The sequence below is a fragment of the Phaseolus vulgaris genome, chromosome 1, assembly GCF_000499845.2.
Source record: "Phaseolus vulgaris cultivar G19833 chromosome 1, P. vulgaris v2.0, whole genome shotgun sequence".
Classification (NCBI taxonomy): Eukaryota; Viridiplantae; Streptophyta; class Magnoliopsida; order Fabales; family Fabaceae; genus Phaseolus; species Phaseolus vulgaris.
The window spans coordinates 31,819,000-31,840,129 of NC_023759.2; the positions used below are offsets into that span (position 1 = coordinate 31,819,000).

At 33.4% G+C, this 21,130-nt stretch overlaps 1 protein-coding gene across 1 annotated transcript; it reads left to right on the plus strand.

The window, feature by feature from the left end:
* The first annotated feature begins 19,690 nt into the window (after positions 1–19,690).
* LOC137815873 (uncharacterized mitochondrial protein AtMg00810-like) lies at positions 19,691–20,448 on the plus strand. Its single transcript, XM_068618984.1, has 3 exons — positions 19,691–19,843; positions 20,012–20,200; positions 20,302–20,448. The coding sequence occupies exons 1-3, from the start codon at positions 19,691–19,693 to the stop codon at positions 20,446–20,448; spliced, it is 489 nt and encodes a 162-aa protein (XP_068475085.1).
* Positions 20,449–21,130: the final 682 nt, after the last annotated feature.

Genomic DNA, 21,130 nt, shown 5'->3' on the forward strand with positions numbered 1-21,130 from the left:
CCGCCTCACACTTGACCCACGCAGGTTGCGGTTTATGCGGGTCGGGCCTAAGTGGGTTAGCGGGTTAGAATAGGTAGCCCGCCCCGCGTTTTTCTGAGTGGGCCGCGGGCCGACCCGTACGACCCGCCCCACTTTGTCATCCCTAATACCAATCTAGAAGACTCTCCCTAAGCAACAAAGTCGGACGGTTGCTCCATATAAATTTCTTCCTAGAAATCCCCATTAAGAAAGATACTTTTGGCATCCATTTGATAAAGAGATCATTGTTAAAGAGCAGTCATGACTATGAATAAGCGAATTGAACCCCTCTTTACTACTGGAGAAAAAGTATCACCATAGTCTAAACCAAAAATTTGGGTATAACATTTAGCCACAAGACGAGCTTTGAGACAATCAATAGTACCATAAGGACCAATTTTAATAGCAAAGACCCATCTACAACCAACAACAGATTTCCCAAAAGGAAAAGAAATGAGGTCCCGAGTTCCATTATTCTTAAGCACACTAATTTCATCAAGCATGGCCTAACGCCAACCAAGATGAGCTAAGGCATCAACTATAGACTTTGGAATGGACATGAAAAAATAGACGAAAGACAAGTATAAAAAGGTTGAGATAGTCGATGGTAGCTTAAAGCATTATAATGTGGAGAGGGATTACAGGTAGAACATATACCTTTACAAATGGTAATGGGAATATTAGGTTCAACTATCAGAGCCAGAAGAGACAGGATCTGAAACTAGAAGAGAGTCATCATGTGGACGATGGGAAGACTGATGACAATTATAAACTTGAAAAGGTGGTGGAGGAGGAAAATCTTCAGGTACACTAGGCATAACAGGAGGATCAAAGACAACTGGAATATGTACTTGTTCAAATGGAGACACAAGTGGAGAAGATAAAGACTTCAAATAAAAGAAATGAAAGTGGCATCTGCAGAAATGAAATAATGGTTAAGAGAGAGTGAAACATTTATATCCTTTTAGAGATCTTGTAAACCCTAAAAAAACACATTTGTGTGACCTTGCAAATAATTTATCTGGACCAGGAAAAAAACTGTGAACATAACATGTAGACTCAAAAACTTTAGGTGGTAAGGGATGAAGAGGTTCATGAGGAAATAAAATAGAATGAGGATTTTTATTCTCTAAAATCGAAGATGACATACAATTAATTACATAACATGCACTAAGAACAACATCAGCTCAAAAAGTTGAGTAACATCACCATGAACTAACATAGTACAAGTATTTTCAACAAAGTGTTTATTCTTGCGCTCAACCACCCCATTTTGTTGAGGGGTATATGCACATGAGGTTTGATGAAGAATGCCATGAGATTTCATAAAAGTGGTAGAAGAATGAGAAAGATACTCACAAGCATTATCACTGCATAAGGTTCGAATTGAAATATAGAAAACTACTTAGAACAAGATTTCATTAAAAACAACCAAGTACATCTTGAATAATCATCAACAAAAGTAACAAAATACTGAAACCCTAAATTAGACTTAACACGACTTGGTCCCCAAATGTCGTAGTGAACTAAGGAAAAAGGGGATGAAGCACATTGTGAGACACTAGGAAAAGAATTGCAACTTTGTTTAGCTAAATGACACGACTCACGAGACAAACTAGACACTTTGGACAAACTTGGAACAAGGTGTTGCATCTTGGCAAGACTAGGATGACCTAGCTGAGCATGAAGGAGAGATGGGGAGTCCATAACCGTGCTAACATGTGCATATGTTCGTAGGTGGTAAAGACCATGAGACTCACATCTAATGCCAATCATCCATCCTAAACTCCAGTCCTGTAAACAAATAGAATCTTTGGTAAAAGAAATTAAATAATCAAGGGAACGAGTTAGATGACTAATGGATAATAAGTTAAAAGGAGACCTAGGAACATAAAGAACATTGTCAATAGATAAAGAAGGAAGAAGATGAATAGTACCAACACCATGGGATGAGACCCTAGAGCCATTGGCCATCGTAATGGATGGTAAATAACCGGCAGTAGAAAAAGAAGAGAAAAAAGATTTATTACCAATAATATGATCGCTAGCACCTGAGTCGAGAACCTAAGGACCAAGATAATTGGAGTGAGTAAGGCCATCGAAAGGTGTATCTGAATATGTAACAGAAGTAGGGGAACCAGAGTTCTGACGATCCTCATACCGCTTAAGAAATTAATTGAAACTACAAGTTGGCTTGAGATATCAAATGAAGTAAGGTCCATGGTAGAAGGTTGAACAAGAACATTTTGGGCAACCGTAATAGATCTAGGAGGACGACCATGTAAGGCATAACTGATCAATTTTGAGGCCAATTTTACCATAATGGCCACACTTGTTACGCCCTTTGCCCGGCTTGGAAAGGCGAGTGCGATCACAATTCTGAGAGATTAAAGCAAAAGAAGAGTTATCAACTGGAAGAGGTATATCAGTGATGTGTTTACCTGACACACACAGAATGGTAGAACAAGTGGAAGTAAAATTGGGAACAATAGAAGATCCCAAAATCTGATCACGGACATGAAAATAATCATCAGGAAGGCCATGTAAGCCCAATAACATGAAGAACTTGGACCGTTGCTCTAGTTCTTGAGAAGGAGTGGAGGTAGGAGGCAATAATTCATTAAAATCATGAAGAAGAGCATGTAGTTTACCCAAATATTTAGCCATTGTACCATCAAGATGTTTAGGAGCAACAACGGTAAGGAGATTTTGACACACACCATAAAGACGTTGAGTATCATTGGTGTATAATAATTTCGCCTATTCCCAAACTTCTAAACACGTCTCAAAAACACTATTTTTTTTAAAGATGAGTGAATAATAGATTTAACAACAATGCATAATGGAGCATTAATTTTCAACCAATGGGAAGTCTCATCTGCAACAACATTGCGAACACATTGGGTAAGATGATCAACATATGCTTGACTCTTAAGCCATAATTTAATATCTGAGGCCCAAGTGTCTTAATTAATTTCATCCAATTTATCAATATAAAGATGAACATTGAAATAATTAGTATAGATAGAAAGAAGTCATAGATCTAATTGCTAGCAGCATAATGGCAGGAGACGGATTGGGCCCAATGGTAGGAAACAAATCCATATGTCTCACGCCTTCTGTTTAACCTAATTGGGCTTGGGTTGAGTGACATCTTGCTTAAGCGAGATATTACTTACTTAAGCGAGATATTACCCTAAACCTAACTTCACTGGAGTGAACTCGCTTAAGCGAGCCTTGGATGAGTCTTGGGCGAGTTCCTATGGAGTGATCTTACTTGGGCGAGTTTTCAATGTTCCAACTTTGTCTTTTTCAACTTGTCTTTAACTTGTCAATTTTTCTTTAGCCCTTTTATCTCTATTTTTTCCTAGATTCTTGAAATTAACACAAATTTGGGAATAAATTGTTCACATTCATCTTATAATCCAAAAATATGTAAAAAGATTTAAATTCACAAATTAAAGGTTGAATTATAACTATTTTATCAATTAAAGTCCATAAATGTTTATCTTTTTGTATGAAACATTACTGAATTATGACACTTATCAACAACATGAAAAATAACATAAGACCAATAGATTATAGTTAAATTGGATTGAAAAATTAAACTATGAGCAACGTTCAAGATATGTTGGTGTTTACGCTCTATAACAAAATTTTGTTGAGGAGTTTTAACACATGATTTTTTATGCACAATACATGTATCTATTATACAACTCATCATAGTCAAGTTACTTCCCATTATCAGTCCTAACACTTTTAATATTAAGATTGAACTAGGTTTTAACATATAAGACAAAATTAGACAAAAGAAACCTGGTTTCACCCTTGGATTTCATGAGATAAACCCAAGTATGCCTAGTATAATCATCATCAATAGTAAAACAGAATCTATGTCCATGAATAGATGTATTAGCAACCAATCTCCATACATCAATATGAGTGAGTTTAAAAGCTCTTAAAATAAATAAATAAAATCACTTTGTTGGAAATGTAATCTATGATTCTTTGCAAAATGGCATGTATCACACACAAATCTACAATTAGAACGTATAAAAGGAAATTTTGTGCACATTTGTTCAACAATTCTATTGGAAGGATGTCTTAACCTAAAATTTTAAATATCAATATCAGTACAACTCAAAATAATATTAGTACAAGATTGTAAATTTGTAAAAACAGATGTAAAATTCTAAAGATAGTATAATCATCTATCTAAGTTAGCTTAATCGTTTTGGATGTAGAATTGTCCTATATCTGTCAAACCTTGTAAAAAATATTAGTTTGAAATTCATAACTTCAATTAATCTTTGCACAAATATCAAATTAGAGGCAAAATAAGGTAAGTATAGCACATTATAAATAACAAAGACTTCAAAAAATTTAAGTGTGCTAGCGTATTCTACTATAATAAAGGTGTTATTGAGCAATCTTATTTGAATTTGTTATATCTTATAAAAGAAAATAATTTTAGTTTTATCATGTGTGACATGGTTAGAAGCTCCCGTGTCAAGTATCCAAAGATTCCTATATGATTTTGAATCTTTAGCGGAAGAGTGCACCCCATGTAATTGATTAATGTTAAGAGTAAAAGGATTGAAATTACTAGCTTGCGTAGATTCTTGACTTTCCCTTACATAGAACTATCCTGAAAGTTCGTTTTTCTTGTCTAAATTGTTCCTAACATCACAATCTTGCCTCTATTTGAACCTATGTGGGTACTTGTGTTTGGAATAACAATCATCAATAATAAGTGCATTTCGATCCCTAAGCAAGGTCTTGTCCTCTGCCTCTGTCATGATTTATCCATCCTCCCTCCCTCATGTCCTTAAGCCTTACAATTCAATTTCTCAATAGTATTCCAAATCCGTTGTTTCTCAATAGTATTCATAAAAACCTTGGTTTCATGAAGAAAATTCCCAGTCAATTTCTTTCTTGATGTATGACCAAGGAAAATAGTTTGTTGATATTCAGAAGTGGTTCCATTAAAAGCACCTAAGTCTTCACAAGATTAAAGATTAAAGATTAATAATTTTGAAGAAGAATAAAATATATCCTCATTCTCATAATTTACGATGATTTTGGACAACGCGCAACTACATGGTATGTCGCACCTACTAATCAACATATTGGAGATTCTAAATAATCCCTTTATGAAAATCTCCTGTTAGACCTTCCCACAAAATCTTAGTTGTGTTGATGTATACAATACTTTCAACAATTTGCAGTTTCCAAGGTTAACTACAAGAAAATAATTAGATAAAAACTAACTTTAGAGGCAAAAAATAATTAATCACTATATTAACTAAATTAGATAATATTGTAGAAACTTAAAAAATTACTTCTATCTAAAATAGTTTCTATTATTAATAAAAAGTTTCTAAATTTGTAATTAATTAGATACACATTTAAACACTATTTATTAATAATAAAAACTATTTTATATACTAGTAACTTTTTTTAAAAAATAGTATATAATTTAATTAATATAGGATTTATTATTTTTTTATCCTTAAAATTTATTTTTATCTAATGATTCTTTTTTAGTATATATAATGCTTTTGTTATAAATTGAATGAATATCATTTAAAGTAATATCTTTATTTTTAAATATATTTAACTTTGCATTGTTTTCTGATTGCATTATTATTTTAATTATTTTTTTATCTAACCGATAAGATTATATTTATTAACGAGAGTTTCATCATTACCGATTCACTTGCCAAAGACAAACAGACATCAACATGTGACCTTACCTACCACTCACCATGTTCATACTTTAATAATAAAATATTTAATGATTAACAAATGACTTATGTCGGTACAAAAAGGTTAAGTAGTTCAAAAAGAAAAAAGTGGAGAAAAATAAATAATAGTACAAAAAGATACACGTCAGTAGAGAAAAAGGTAGGAATAAAAGGAAGAAACAATATTTACGTGTATGTCTATACATTTCATACTATTAATATTAAAATTTCTAACCGACCATTGCGGAGATTAAAAAAAGAGATGAATAAATTGATTTGATATATCAATATTACAGTAATGTTTAATTTTTGTGAACCTTTTAAATTCAATTTTAGAATTGGTGTTATATATATATATATATATATTATATATATATATATTATATTATATATATATATTATATATATATAATATAATATATATATATATAATATATATATATATATATATATATATATATATACACCACATACTTAAAATTATGAAATTTTAATATCACTTCAATATCCAACGTTAAAATACATGTTCAATATCAATAGGTGTTAAAATTTTAATTTTTTGTGAACCTTTTAAATTCAATTTTAGAATTGGTGTTATATATATATATATATATATATATATATATATATATATATATACACACACACACTACATACTTAAAATTATGAAATTTTAATATCACTTCAATATCCAACATTAAAATATATGTTCAATATCAATAGGTGTTAAAAGTTGCATTTTTCAACATTGATTAACAGCACAACAAATGTTGAAAGGGTTACTTTCAACTTTTTCAAGACTAGTTAAAGTAGCAATAAATGTTGAAATTATACTTTTTTTTTTAAATGAGCTACTTGTTTTGGAAACGTATCACTTGAAAAAACAACAAATTTCATGCACTTTATACATACAGCATCACAACTAAATATAACATATATAAAATACCATATTACATATTCCTTGAATAAAGACGGTTACAACATTAGAAAGAAATACAAATATTTCTAGGTTTTATAATTTTTCAGACATATTTTCTCAAATCTTTTTAAAAGAAGTGATACGAAATCTCAAAATATTTGGAATAATTATGATAATAGTTTGGATTGATCTTGAGTCAATGGTATATATGAGGTCTGTTATATTTTCTAAGAATTCCTCTACTTGAGAGGAGCAGTTGGCCTGTGTGTTTGGCAGGTTTCTGTATACGAATTGAGATACCCTTGAAATATCTCTTTTAACTAATTTTTTTTGCCGATAAAAAAAAAAAAGTTTGGACTGATAAGAGTTTGAAACAAAATTCTCTAAGTATCTACCTAAGATTTTCTCCCTTTCTCATTCCTCTTCTCGGTTTTCTAGGATTTTTTGGTTCCTCTTTCTTCTACCTCGCATTTGCTTATGTTTCTTGTTGAATCCACGTTTGTTGGTTTCTTTGTTGCAAGGTTATTTGTTGCACGTTAAACGTTTTAACCTATTTGATATTTTTTTCTGCATTTTGGTGATCCTAGTTTTCTTGGCTATTCTTTTTGCTTTTCGGCATAATAAGCCAGGATTCTACTAGGTTTCAAGTATCATCGGGTTGTCTAAAAGATCAAGAAGGTCCTAAGCCTTTTCCTTAACAATCCGCATGGGTTTAGAGAAAGACTTTCGCTCAAGTCTTTAACAATGCGTGTAATATCTCTTTAACTCAACTTTTCATGTCATGCATTAAGGGTGACATGGTTTCAGTACAGATTCATAAAGAGGTTTACTTGGCTAGCTTGGAAGATTGCAAGAATATTTTCATGGAAGAGTTATTCTAAAAGGGACATAAGTCTTAACGCACCTTGAGTTTTGTATATTAGGTTCTCCACATGGATCTTTGGCTACTTGGCAAACAATTCCTCTAGATAAAAGTTTCTATAAATTTGTTTTCTCTTCTTTAGAGAATATGCGTAGGATTATAACTATTGGTTTATGTGATTTGTTACCGGGCATTCTCAGAACCTTTGTTTGGAGTAAAGACTTCATTTTGACTTCAATAAAATGACCAAGCCAATAAACATCTCTGGTATTTGGACAGTGGCTGCTCAAAACATATGATAGGAGGCAAGAGCAAGTTTGTGAAGTTCCATCTCAAGCAAGAAGGACAAGTCACATATGGAGACAATAACCGAGAAAGAGTTCTCGACAAAGACACCGTAAGTGATAAAAATACGTTTCTGATCAATGTAGTGTTGTTCATAGAAAAGATTAAAGCACAACCTCCTAAGCATAAATCAGTTGTTTGACAAGGACTATCAAATCATCTTCAAAACCCAATACATGTGAAATCAACTTGCCTAACACACAAGAAGTATTGTTGATTAGTAAAAGAATCAACAATGTTTACTTGCTTGACATTTCTGTTTCTGCATCTGATATAGATTGCCTCCTAACCAAACATAAAAAATCATGGTTATGGCATAAGAGGATAACTCATATAACTATGCATCATTTAAACAAGTTGATTTCAAAATAACTAGTTGATGGTCTACCTAAACTCGAGTTTGAGAAAAACCATATATGTGAAGCATGTCAAAAGAGAAAACAAGAAAAAAGATTTGTTTTAAATAAAAAATGTTGTTTAAGTAACTAGATCCCTTGGGTTATTTCACATGGATTTATTTGGTCATTCAAGAACCAGGAGTCTTAGTGGAAATTACTATGATCTTGTAATTTTTGATGATGTCTCAAGGTTTACACGTACTTTATTTCTTGAATCCAAGAGTGATACTTTCTTTGCATTCAAAAAGCTTGCCAAGATGTTACAAAATAAAAACTACAGTAACCTATGTGTCATCCGTAGTGACCATGATGGAGAATATCAAAATGAAAAATTTAGTTGTTTTTGTGAAAGTGGTTATTCTTCACAATTTTTCCTCTCCTAGAACTCCCCAACAAAATGAGGTTGTTGAAAGGAAAAATAGTCTCTTAAAAAACTTGCTATAACTATTTTAAATGAATCTTCACTACCAAAAGTATTTTTGGGTTGATACTGTTAGCACAACTTGTTATGTAATGAATAAGTCCTTATGAAACTTATTTTGAAAAAAAAACCTTATGAATTGTACAATGGAAGAAAACCCAACATTGGTCACTTAAGGGTATTTGGCTGCAAATGTTTCATTTGAAATAATGAAAAGGAAAACTTTGGCAAGTTTTATGAAAAAGCTAAAAATAACATCTTTCTTGGATATTCTTGAAGTAGTCATGCATATAGAGTCTATAACAAAATATTGATGACTATTGAAAAATTTGTTCATGTTGTATTTGATGAGACTAACCATGCAGAACAAGATTCTTTAAAGAAATGTGTAGAAGAAAACGATCAAAGCACCATTTTGCAAAAGCTGGAACTTAGTCTAGAAAAATAACTGGATGAATATGTTGAAGATGGATGAAGCTTCTTCTCTGCAAGTGCTAGTGTGTTTGATGTAGAAAATTGTATTGTTTACTTTGAAGATTAGTGATGATGTTATTAGTGGTCATAATAGGTTAGAGTTAGTTTAAGGTGATCTGTTGCTGCGTGGCCTACTTCATGTCCCTAACCAAGGTGGTAAGATCAAGCACAAAATGTTTTTCTAAGTTCTTCTATCAACTACCTTAAGTTCTCTAAAAAATCAGGTTACTGCATAAAAATAAATCTGTTAATTTGTAAAATAATAGATTTATTTATGAATTGGTGCTCTTTTGTTAAAGTTTTTTTTCAAAATTCTGTTAGGGCACCAAATAGTTTGTTTTATCCCTTTATTACAGTAAGATGAGTTGGAAGTGGTTTAAAAATCATTTTTTGCTTTAAAAAAAACAACCGTTTATTTTAACTTCAACCTGTTCTTATTATAACAACTTTCAACTGTTTTTGAAAAATTGTTATAAATTGTTTTCTATATAAAGAGAGGCACATCTCACATGAAAAATGACTGGGTGATCACGTTTTTTTACCACAGATCAAAGAGTTTTTATTAAGAGATAAAAGCTTTGAATGTTTTCTTAAAAGGTTCTCTTAAAGGAATTCAAGTATGCTTGTTCATTCTGTGCCTTGGTCAAGGTTTGAGGTTCTATCATTACTGTGTTGCAGAAAAGTGTTGTTGTTTTGGGTTCTTGTACACTCTTTTCAAGTCTTTTCTTTCCTCATTCATTCTTGTGTAAAGGTGGTTGTATGGACACTTCTTGATAGGGTTTCTTGGAGTGTTTTTGCTTCTGAAATAGAGTTTTTTTCAGCATTGTGTGTGCCTTGTTCTTGAAGGGTTCAAGAACCACAATGACTCATGTTGGCCATTACAAGCATGAAAAGCAAGAAAATAATATCCATGATATTTCTCCTTGACGGTTGCCTCCTCTAAGGTTTTTTTCACATTCTATTTTCCCAATGATGTCTAGGGTTGTGCCTTATGCCTCATATTTTACCTAGTTGGGTTTGGTCTAAGTGACTTCTCGCCTGGGCATGATTGGGTTCGTCTGGGCGAGTTGGACGAGAAAAAACCCAACTTCTCTAGAGTGATCTCGCTTGGGTGAGTTACTCTAGAGTGCTTCTGACTTAGGCGAGTTTTTGGGCGAGTTTTGAGCGTTCCAACCTTCCCTTTTTATCTTGTCTATTATCCTTTAGCCCTTACATTTCCATTTTTCCATAAAATTATGAAATTAACACAAATTTGAAAATAAATCGTCCTTATTCATATTATAATCACAAAATGTATAAAAATGTTTAAATTCATAAATTAAGGGTTAAATTATAGTTATTTTATCAATAAATACACATAAGTGTCCGTAATTTAATATGTAATATTACTGAAATATGACACTTATCAGTATGTCTATGTTATCCTTCTAACTCTACTATAAATTTCATTAGATATTCTAATTCGGATTTTGCAAGATGCAAACTAGATAGGAAGAGTACAAGTGGTACATGCCATCTTATAGGTTCCACCCTTTTGGCACAACAAGAAACAAGCCTGTGTTGTTCTTTCCACTGCAAAGGCTGAGTATATTGTTGCTTGCAGCTGCTATGCTTAAATATTATGGATTAAGCAACAACTTGAAGACTTTAAATTAAAGCTAAGCAATGTGCTTTATTGTGTGACAATACTAATGCAATTAATCTTACTAAGAATCAAATACAACACTCAAGGACAAAGCACATTGAAATTAGACATCATTTCATCAAAGATCATAAATGGCATCCTCTCACCCTTCAAAACAAAAGAAGACATGAGCTTCAAATGGCACAACAAGGGCTGGTGACCTGGAGACTTGGTTCTCTGATGATAATGAACAAATTGAAGTTTTCCTCCATGAGATGAGTAAGAAAATAATAAACACTCCTAAGATGCTATCTTTCAACTGGTTGAAAGAGAAGAACTTAAAGGAAGTAAGGAAAGACCTGTGAAAATGAATGACAGGTGGGTAAGCAAAGAAAATGACAACCCTATGGCTGGATCAAGTCATGGTGTTGGATCCAGTGGAAAAAGTGGAGTTGCTAAAGATTACAACTTGCAAGCCTTGATACCATATGTTCCTCCATTTGAAAGAAGTAAAATGCTTTCAAGTTTCAAAAGATTCATGGTGAACAAGCTTGATTTTATCTCTGTAACACAGAAGGAACATTATGAAAGGGTTGAAGCAAGGTTTGAACACCTTGATCAGCAAATTGAAGCAATGTAGGAGCAACTGTCAATTCTCTACCATCATGGTGATTAAATTTTCTTTGTTGTTATTTTAGTCTCTCCATAGTTTGTCTATTTGTTGAAGACAAATGGAGGAGAAAAAAATGGTTGTTGTTAAAACACTGTTGTTGGATTTTGTTTTATATTTTAAATATTTTGTGTTATCTGCGTATGTTGTTTGGATTGCTTGGTATTTCCTTGTTTTGCAGGACTTCATCTTTTGCAAAATCTACACAACATCAATGTTTTGTCTTCAACAAATAGGGGGAGATTGTTCACTAAAGTGGATGGATTTGATGTGCTCAAAGCTCAACCATGGTCTGCAAAGTTGTGCATGTGTGTGCTTAGGTAGATTTTGCAGTATATTCATCACTATGCATTATGCTTCAAGACATCTCTAAGAAAATGTTTTAAAATTTGTTATGTTTTTAAATAAGTTGATTCAAGTTTTTAATCGGTTAAAATCACTTACATTGAAGCCTTGTGACTTTAGTAAAGTATTTTGACAGATTGATTTATCGTATCAACTGATTGAAAATACTAATTTTTTTTAATGATTTAAAAGAAATATTTGTATACTTGACCTTAAGACTTTAATATTAAATCTTTTTTTATTTTCAGTTTAATGAAATGAACTAGTTATTTCGATAAATAAATCAAGTGTTTTAAACTTAATTTATTCTTCTAAATGAAATCAGTCAATTATTTTAAAGAATCAACTAAATGTTTTAACAAATTTTGTTATGATTTTCAATCTGGGTTTAATTGACACAACTATTTTCATTAATGGAAAAACTGATTTTGACAATCATTATAACCTATAAAAGGTGTTTTCTGAACATTTTAAAGTAATGAATTTCTTGAGAAAACAAATTGCAAAAAAAAGTCTTTGAGGTTATTTTTAATCTTGGATTATCATGTTGTCTGAAGAAATGTTTCCTATGTTTGTAATTCTCTGTTTTCATATTCTATAAAAGACTCAGGTGCTTTCGTTTCATATTTTCTTATATTATGTTCTTAGGGCAAATCCAGATAGGGTTTTTGATTTTTCTGTTATGTCTATGAGAGTTTGTTTTTCTTGAAAGGTTCAAGGACCAAAGCTATTGTGCGTAGTTCTTATGTAATTTTTGATTTTGATTTAGTAAAATCTCAGTATCTCATTAGAAACTAAATATAGCTCTTGGTTAAAAGTGAACCAATATAAATTTTTTGTGTGATTCTCTCTACCTCTATCTTTTAAACTGTACTATTATCTTCTAGTTTATTTTTATAATAACTCAATCGGTTAAATAAACATAACATCTGGTTTATATTATGTTTGTTTTTATGTTTGCTTATCTTTTTGTTTCATTAACTTTTTATATTAATCATTATAAAAAATAATAAAAATTTATATTAAAATTAAATTAAAAAATCCATTTAATATTAATTTATATTAAGTATTTTTATTTTCTAATTCAAACGAATTTTAATATAATTAATTACTTAAAAGATGATAAATAAAATGTAAAAAGTATATTTTTTTATCAATTATTTTGTTATCTATTTAAATTATTTGAGAAATATTTTTGGAAAAGGATTTATGTGAGACAAAAGTTCTCATTAACTATAAACTTAAATATTTTAAATATTATATTCATTTACATTAAATTAATTTTGAAATGGTTATTATTAATCGTCTTTTATTATCATTTTTTTATAGTATTCATAAATTTAAAAGGTTTTATAACATTGAAAATATTAATATTTTTAAAATTTAAATATGTTTTTAAAATTATTTTTTAAATATATTTAATTTAAAAATTTATATTTTCATATTAATTATATTAAATACATGCATAGAAATCGGCATGCAAATTTAATAGTAAATTCATCATTGAATTCAGAAATCAATTAACAATTTTAAGACTCTAAATAAATTGAGACTTGGTTTAAATATGGAATTTTTAAAAAATTAGATTTATCCTGAAAAAAGTGGTAATAAATGGATTAATTAAGAGATTTCAGAAAAAAAAAATAGTCATTGTACTAGGAGGGCATCAAAAACATGTTCAAAGAATTACCAATACCAATTTCTTTTACCTGTACCAAAAATGCATTTCAATATTCACTAACAATTTTAATTTTTTTTACGAAAATGTTTTGTTAATACCCTCTGTCTACTAACACACACTTGACGCCGTAGACATGGCATTAGATGAGGATGTGGCAGTTGGACTTTTTGTAATTCTTATGGGAGTGATGTGACACTGAGAGCAATTTTGTAAGAGTGTAAGGGTTTAGCGTTGGAGTGCAGGTACGGAAGCATAAAAGTTTCGAACGAAAGGGAGAAAGAAGCAGCGGCCTCGTCGGAGGGAGAGAGAAAGAAGTAGCGGAAAGCACAAACCAAGCAGTAGAGCAAGCGAAACACAAACCATAAACGTCTTTCTTGTGCGGTCACCGATGCTTCTTTTGTTTGTTGTTCAAGTGTTCAATGTCATTGGCTTCACTCACCTATCAGAACTGGACCTATATTACACCGGTTACTCGAGCCAACCGGTGTAATATACGACATAGCTTCTTGCAGACCTATTGTCACAATCAAAGTGGTTACTCTTGTGTTTGTGTAACTGGCCACCTGTGTTATGTTTATGACCACCAACTTTTCACAGCATCAACTGTCTCAAATGAGTCAGAAATTGCTTTTGCATCACCCCCACAACATTAAAAACTCACCCTTACTCCTCAATCACTTTCAATTTCGCCATTACTACCCTTTGGGCTAACCACGTGGTTACCCATGGTAGAACTGGACACCCACCCTACCAGAACTAGTTTCCTAGCCAGAGGTTCCTCCACATGTACTGGCACACGAAAAACTAGTTATGTGTGTGTCTGTAAGTGGTCACTTGTGTGACGTTTATGGCCACCCACTCTTCATGAAAATTTTTTTATAAAGTTTTTTAATATGGGGCATATATTACACCGGTTAGATGGCTTAACTGGTGTAATATGGGTCATATATTACACCCATGGTAGAATTGGACACCCACTCTACTCGAACTAGTTACCCAACCACAAGTTCCTCCACATGTACTGGCACACGCAAAACTGGTTACCCGTGTGCCTGTAAATTGTCACTTCTGTGACGTTTATGGCCACCCACTCTTCATGAAAAAAAAATCAAAATGTTTTTGAATATAGGCCCTATATTACACCAGTTAGATGGCTTAATCGGTGTAATATGGGCCATATATTACACCTGTGGCAAAACTGGACACCCACCCTACCAGAATTGGTTACCCAACCACAAGAAAATGCACCAAAGGATCAAGAAACAAACACATAAAACTGTACTGAACACAAAATCAAGAAACAAAAATTACAACAAAAGGACCACATGGAATTGATAACATTTTGGGAGAAACATGACTTTGACAAAACTAATAAGGATTCACAAATCAAAATGACACAAACACAATGTAAGAACAACAAGAAAACAACAAGAAATACCCAAAAATAAACCTAAAACAGAAAGGTAACTACAAGAATGTAAAGTACAGCAAATGAAAGAGGACATCATAAGGAAGAGATTGCACCGATTGAAAGTGAAAACAAACAAGTAGAACAAAAATGGGTAATTTGGAATGAAGGGAAAATGGATGAAGAAGATGAAATGAAATAGGGAACTTATGTGGTTGGAGTTCTTGGAGATGAACATGCCACTTGAAGGATGTAAGGCTCCAAGATGAGTGTAGATGCCGCCACTTGAGGTTCCAAGATGCACTCAAGATGAGACTAGAAGAAGAAAAGACACAAGTCTCTCTATCACTCACCAATTTGGGAGAATTTCTTTACTCAAAATATCAAATCTGTATTAGAAAGACTCAAGTCCTCCTTATATAGGAGAAGGACCAGTCATGAAAGTACAAGAGGCTTACAAAAGAAGCTAACTAAAGTTCCCTTGTAACTCTTCCACTTCTAGCGCCTAAAGTGAAGGAGGAAGGGATATCTTTCTAGAATTTTCTAAAGCTAATATCTAAAGATGCTTTACACAAGAGGTATCTTTAGGTTTCCCTCTTAGCACCTACCTAAACACTATTCTATATTATTAACAAATTTATACAAAAGAAACTATAAAGAGAGATATTAATTGAAGCCCATTCTTGAGTCTTCTTTTGGCTTTAGGTTTGGTCCTCTCTTTATTTTAATTCTTCTTTAATTTTTGAGAAGACTAGAAGGAAGAACTTCAAATGTTTGGGTGAATGACCTCTTCCTCCATTAGTAAAATCCTCCCTTATTTGATCTCTATCACTCTGTGTGTGAAGCTGAGAAGTGTTGTGTGTTCTTGAGGTTGTCAAGATCAGCATTCTTAGTGGTGTTTGTGCTGAGCCAAAGGAAGTGTGTGTCTTGAGGGGATCAAGGTCACTTCTTTGGTGGTGTTGTAAGTAATTTAGGGTTGATTGCTTAGTGGAATCCCCAGTGGTTTCTGGGAAGACTGGATGTAGCTCTTTGTTAAGAGTGAACCAGTATAAACCTGTGTGTTCAATCTCTTTATCCCTTGAACTCTTTAATTTCAGTTTATATTGTGAACTGGTATAAACAACTGATTGTTTTTCTGGTGTTGTGCTAAATTGCTTTGTGTTTTTGGCAAACTGAATTCTGAATCAAGTTTTTTCGAAGTAATTCCATTCTAGACTTAAAAGTTTAAGAAAACCCTTTTTAAACCATTCACCCCTCTAGTTTAAAGCCATACTTTCTTACAATTGGTATCAGAGCTTGGTACTTGAAAGATAATCAAGTTTGATCCGAAAATCTTTTTCTATGGCTGGAAAACTATCTTTTGAGGAAGGTGCTTCAATCCACAAACCACCTTTATTCTGTGGTTTGAATTATAAGTATTGGGAGGCTAGAATGAAAATCTTTGTTGAATCTATTGATCAAGGAATTTGGGATTCAATCGAAAATGGCCCTTTCATTCCAAAGCTTAAAAAGAATGGATCTTTTATTGCAAAACCTTGGTCCCAATGGACCAATGAAGAATGTAAGATGGCCAAGCTTGATTGTGTTGCTCAAAACATAATAGCTTATGCACTAGATACTAATGAGTTTTTCAGGATATCAAAATGCATATCTGCTAAAGAGATGTGGGACACACTCAAAGCTACTCATGGGAACATCAATGAATCAAAGGAAGTAAGATCAAGAAGTCAAGCACGAAGGAAAAGGAGGAAAAACAGAAAAAGCCTCAACCTCTGCTTCATGGCCAAAAAGGAAGATGAATCAAGTAGTGTAAGTTCTTCTAACTCCTCAAACTCTGAAAATTACAGTCAATTGCTTCAAGCTTTTCAAGAAACACATGAAGAAGCTAACCGATTGGCCTTCTTGAAAAACCAGTTAAAGGGAATGAATAGCTGGCTTGAAAACAAAGTCAAAACACTGGAAGAGGAATTGGAAAATTCAAAAACAAATTTTGAAAACCTTGAAATAGTTTACAAAAGCTCCTCTTGCAAGAGTGATACTCTTATTTGTGAAAATTGCGAAAATCTTGAAAAGAAAGTTCATTCATTATCTTGTTAAAATTGTGGATAAGCTTTCTAAAGGTCAATCCAACTTTGAGAATGTCTTGACATCTCAAAACTGTGTTTTTGGAAAAGCTGGATTGGGTTTTAACCCATAGAACAAGCAAGATAGATTTTCAAAGTCATTTTCGAAACTGCCTGAAAAACAACTGATTGATCTGTCGAAACAACCAATTGTTACATGCTTCTACTGCACGAAAAAAGGCCATTCTGTCAGATTCTGTAAAATCAGAAAATATGTTGTTCCTAGGGGCTTTATGAAGTGGATTCCCAAGTGTAGTAACGGTTCAAATGATAAATGTAAACCAAATGGACCCACATTTCATAAGGGGACCAAATCTTTGTACTTGAAAATCTTCTTTGTAGGAAACCTTGGAGGAGAGCATGCAACAATGGTACCTAGATAGTGGGTGCTCCAAGCACATGACTGGGGACAAATCAAAGTTTCTAAGCATCTCCTTTAAGCCAGAAGGGCACGTTACCTATGAGCACAACAATAAGGGGAGGATTCTTGGGAGAGGATCCATAGGAGACAAAAATATCTTGGTCATTCATGATGTTCTCTATGTAGAAGGATTAAAGCACAATCTGCTGAGCATTAGTCAATTGTGTGACAAAGGAGATCAGGTTATCTTCAAAATAAACTCCTGTAAAATCTGTCTTCCTAACACAAAAGAGGTAATGTTGATTGGTAAGAGAATCAATAATTTATCTTCTAGATATCTCTTCACCTTGTTCAATTGGTTGTCTTATATCCAAGCATGATGAGTCTTGGCTTTGGCATAGAAGAATTGCTCACATTCACATGAACCACTTGAACAAGTTGATTTCTAAAGATCTTGTGATAGGGCTGCCAAAGCTCAAGTTTGAGAAGGACCACATTTGTGAAGCTTTCCAAAAGGGGAAACAAGTGAAAAATTCTTTTAAAATAAAAAATGTTGTTTCTTCTTGAAAACCTTTTGAGCTACTTCACATGGATTGTTTTGAACCTTCAAGAACCATGAGCCTTGGTGGAAACTATTATGCTCTTATTATTGTGGATGATTTTTCTAGGTTCACTTGGACTCTCTTATTGGAATAAAAAAGTGATGCCTTCTCTGCATTCAAGAAGCTTGCAAAATACAAAGAACAATAACATAGGCTCAATAAGAAGTGATCATGGAGGTGAATTCCAAAATGAAAAGTTCAGCAAGTTCTGTGAAAAGATGGGAATTCTGCACAATTTTTCAGCTCCAAGAACTCCACAACAGAATGGTGTGGTGGAGAGGAAGAACAGGTCCCTTGAAGAACTAGTTAGAACAATGCTAAGTGAATATTCTCTTCCTAAGTATTTTTGAGTTGATGTAGTTAACACCTCTTGCTATGTGATGAATAAAGTGCTAATTAGGCCAATTCTGAAAAAGACTCCTTATGAACTCTTCAATGGAAGGAAGCCAAACATCAATCACCTCATAGTTTTCGGTTGCAACTATTTTGTTCTCAACAATGGAAAGGAAAACCTAGGGAAGTTTGATGAAAAAGCTGACCATGGTATCTTCATAGGCTATTCTCTAACTAGTCATGCATACAGAATCTACAATAAGAGGCTAATGACTGTAGAAGAGTTTGTTCATGTTGTCTTTGATGAAGTGGATCACAAAAGCATTCAAATATAGAAGAATAGTGCTGAAGAGGATGAGCAGAACACAAGTATGGAGAAGCTGGACATCTGTGCAGAAAAACAACCGGTTGATTCCTTCAAACAACCGATTGAAATTCTGCAGCAGAGTGAGTTGCCCCAAGAATGGAGGATTCTTAGAGATCTGTCAGTGGAGAACATCATTGGGCAAATAAAGGAAGGTGTCTCAACACGTAGCTCCATCTCAAAGTTCTGCAGGCACACTGCTTTTGTCTCTTAAATTGAACCAAAGTCAATTGATGAAGCTCTCAAGGATGAAAAGTGGGTTGAAGCTATGCATGAAGAGCTGAATCAGTTTGCAAGGAATGAGGTATGGTTTCTTGTCCCTAAAACAGCTGAGATGAACATCATTGGTTCGAAGTGGGTGTTTAGAAACAAACTGGATGAGGATGGTGTGATCACAAGGAACAAAGCAAGGCTAGTTGCCAAAGGCTACAATCAAGAGGGGGGAATTGATTATGGTGAAACCTTTGCTCCTGTTGCAAGATTGGAAGCTTTGAGGTTGCTGCTGGCTTTTGCATGTATGAGTGGCTTTAAACTCTTTCAAATGGAGGTCAAAAGTGCCTTTTTAAATGGATACATCAATGAGGAAGTGTATGTGGATCAACCACCGGGCTTTGAAGATCACCAATATCCCAATCATATCTTCAAGCTGAAAAAGGTTTTTGTTTGGGCTGAAGCAAGCTCCTAGGCAGTGGTATGAAAGGCTTAGCAACTTTCTTTTGTCTCATGGCTATGAAAGGGGAATGATTGACAAGAATCTCTTAATCAAAAAGTCAAATTCTGAAATTATCCTTGTGCAAATCTATGTTGATGACATCATCTTTGGTGCTACACAAGATAGTTTGTGTGAAGAATTTGTGGCTGCTATGAAAGGTGAGTTTGAAATGTCTATGATGGGAGAATTGTCTTTCTTTCTTGGATTGCAGGTTAAGCAAACAAAGGATGGAATCTTTCTATGCCAATCAAAGTATTGTAAAGAGATTCTCAAGAAATTTGAAATGGAGAGTTGCAAGGAAGCAAGCACACCAATGCCATCAAGCTACTACATGGATGCAAATGCTGTTGGAAAAGGGGTAGATCAAACTAAATACAGAGGTTTGATTGACTCTTTGCTCTATCTAACAACAAGTAGACCGGACATTATGTTTGCGGTATGTCTTTGTGCAAGATATCAAGCAAATCCGAAGGAGTCACACTTCAAAGCTGCAAAGAGAATTTTGAAATATCTCAAAGGAACATCAATTGTTGGGTTATGGTATCCTTCTCACTCTCCCATTCATTTAATTGGCTATTCAGATTCTGATTTTGCAGGATGCAAGCTAGATAGGAAAAGCACAAGTGGCACTTGCCACCTTCTTGGTTCAAGCCTCATCTCATGGCATAGCAAGAAACAAGCATCTGTGGCTCTCTCTACTGCTGAGGCTGAGTACATAGCTGTTGGAAGCTTTTATGCACAGATTCTATGGCTCAAACAACAACTTGCAGACTTTGGATTTCAAATCAGCAAGGTCCCTTTGATGTGTGACAATACAAGTGCTATCAATCTTACCAAAAATCAGATTCAGCACTCAAGAACTAAGCATATTGAGATACGCCATCATTTCATCAGGGATCATGTGAGCAATGGGGACTTGCAGTGAAGTTTTTCAAGACAAAACTGCAGCTAGCAGATATCTTCACAAAACCTTTACCAAAAGAGAGGTTCTTCTTTTTGAGAAATGAGTTAGGTATCCTTGACCTTCAAAATCTTTCCTAAATCGGTTTTAATACCTGTTAGAGTCTATTTGTGAAGACAAATAGGGGGAGAATTGATTGGTTCTTGTGTATTTTTCTCTGGAAGTGTTTAAAACTGCTGAAATCTCTGATATTAAAACTATTTTTTCTTATGCTGATAGAAACAACCGATTGTTTGTCTGGAATATTGTTTTGAACATGTGAAAATCTAACCTGCTGTTGTAGGAAGCAATGGATTGTATATATGCTATTTTTGCAGGAACTGCTTCAGATTCAATCAAATCCAACACAAGCAACCAAGGATTTGTCTTCATCAAATAGGGGGAGATTGTAGAATCAAGTGTGTTCAAGCTTTGAAGAATCCAAACCCCTTTGAAGTTTGATGGGAGGCTGGTTGTGCTTGCTGTTGCAAAGGTGTTTTAGAATAGGATCCGGGGTAGATTTTCTGTGTAAATCCACTCTTGATTGAATCCAAAGCTTAAGCATTCTTAAACCTTTTAATTGAAAGTGTTTTTCAAACTAAGTGAAAAACAACATGTTGTTTTGTCGAAACAACCGATTGTTTTATACTTAGGTGTTTTTAGAAAGGTTGAAAACTGTTTTTGATGGTTGACTTGCTGTCAAACCAAAACAACCAATTGATTCAAGTATTCAGCCGATTGTTTGTTTTGGGACCATAACAGAAAACTGTTTTGTGCTTTGAC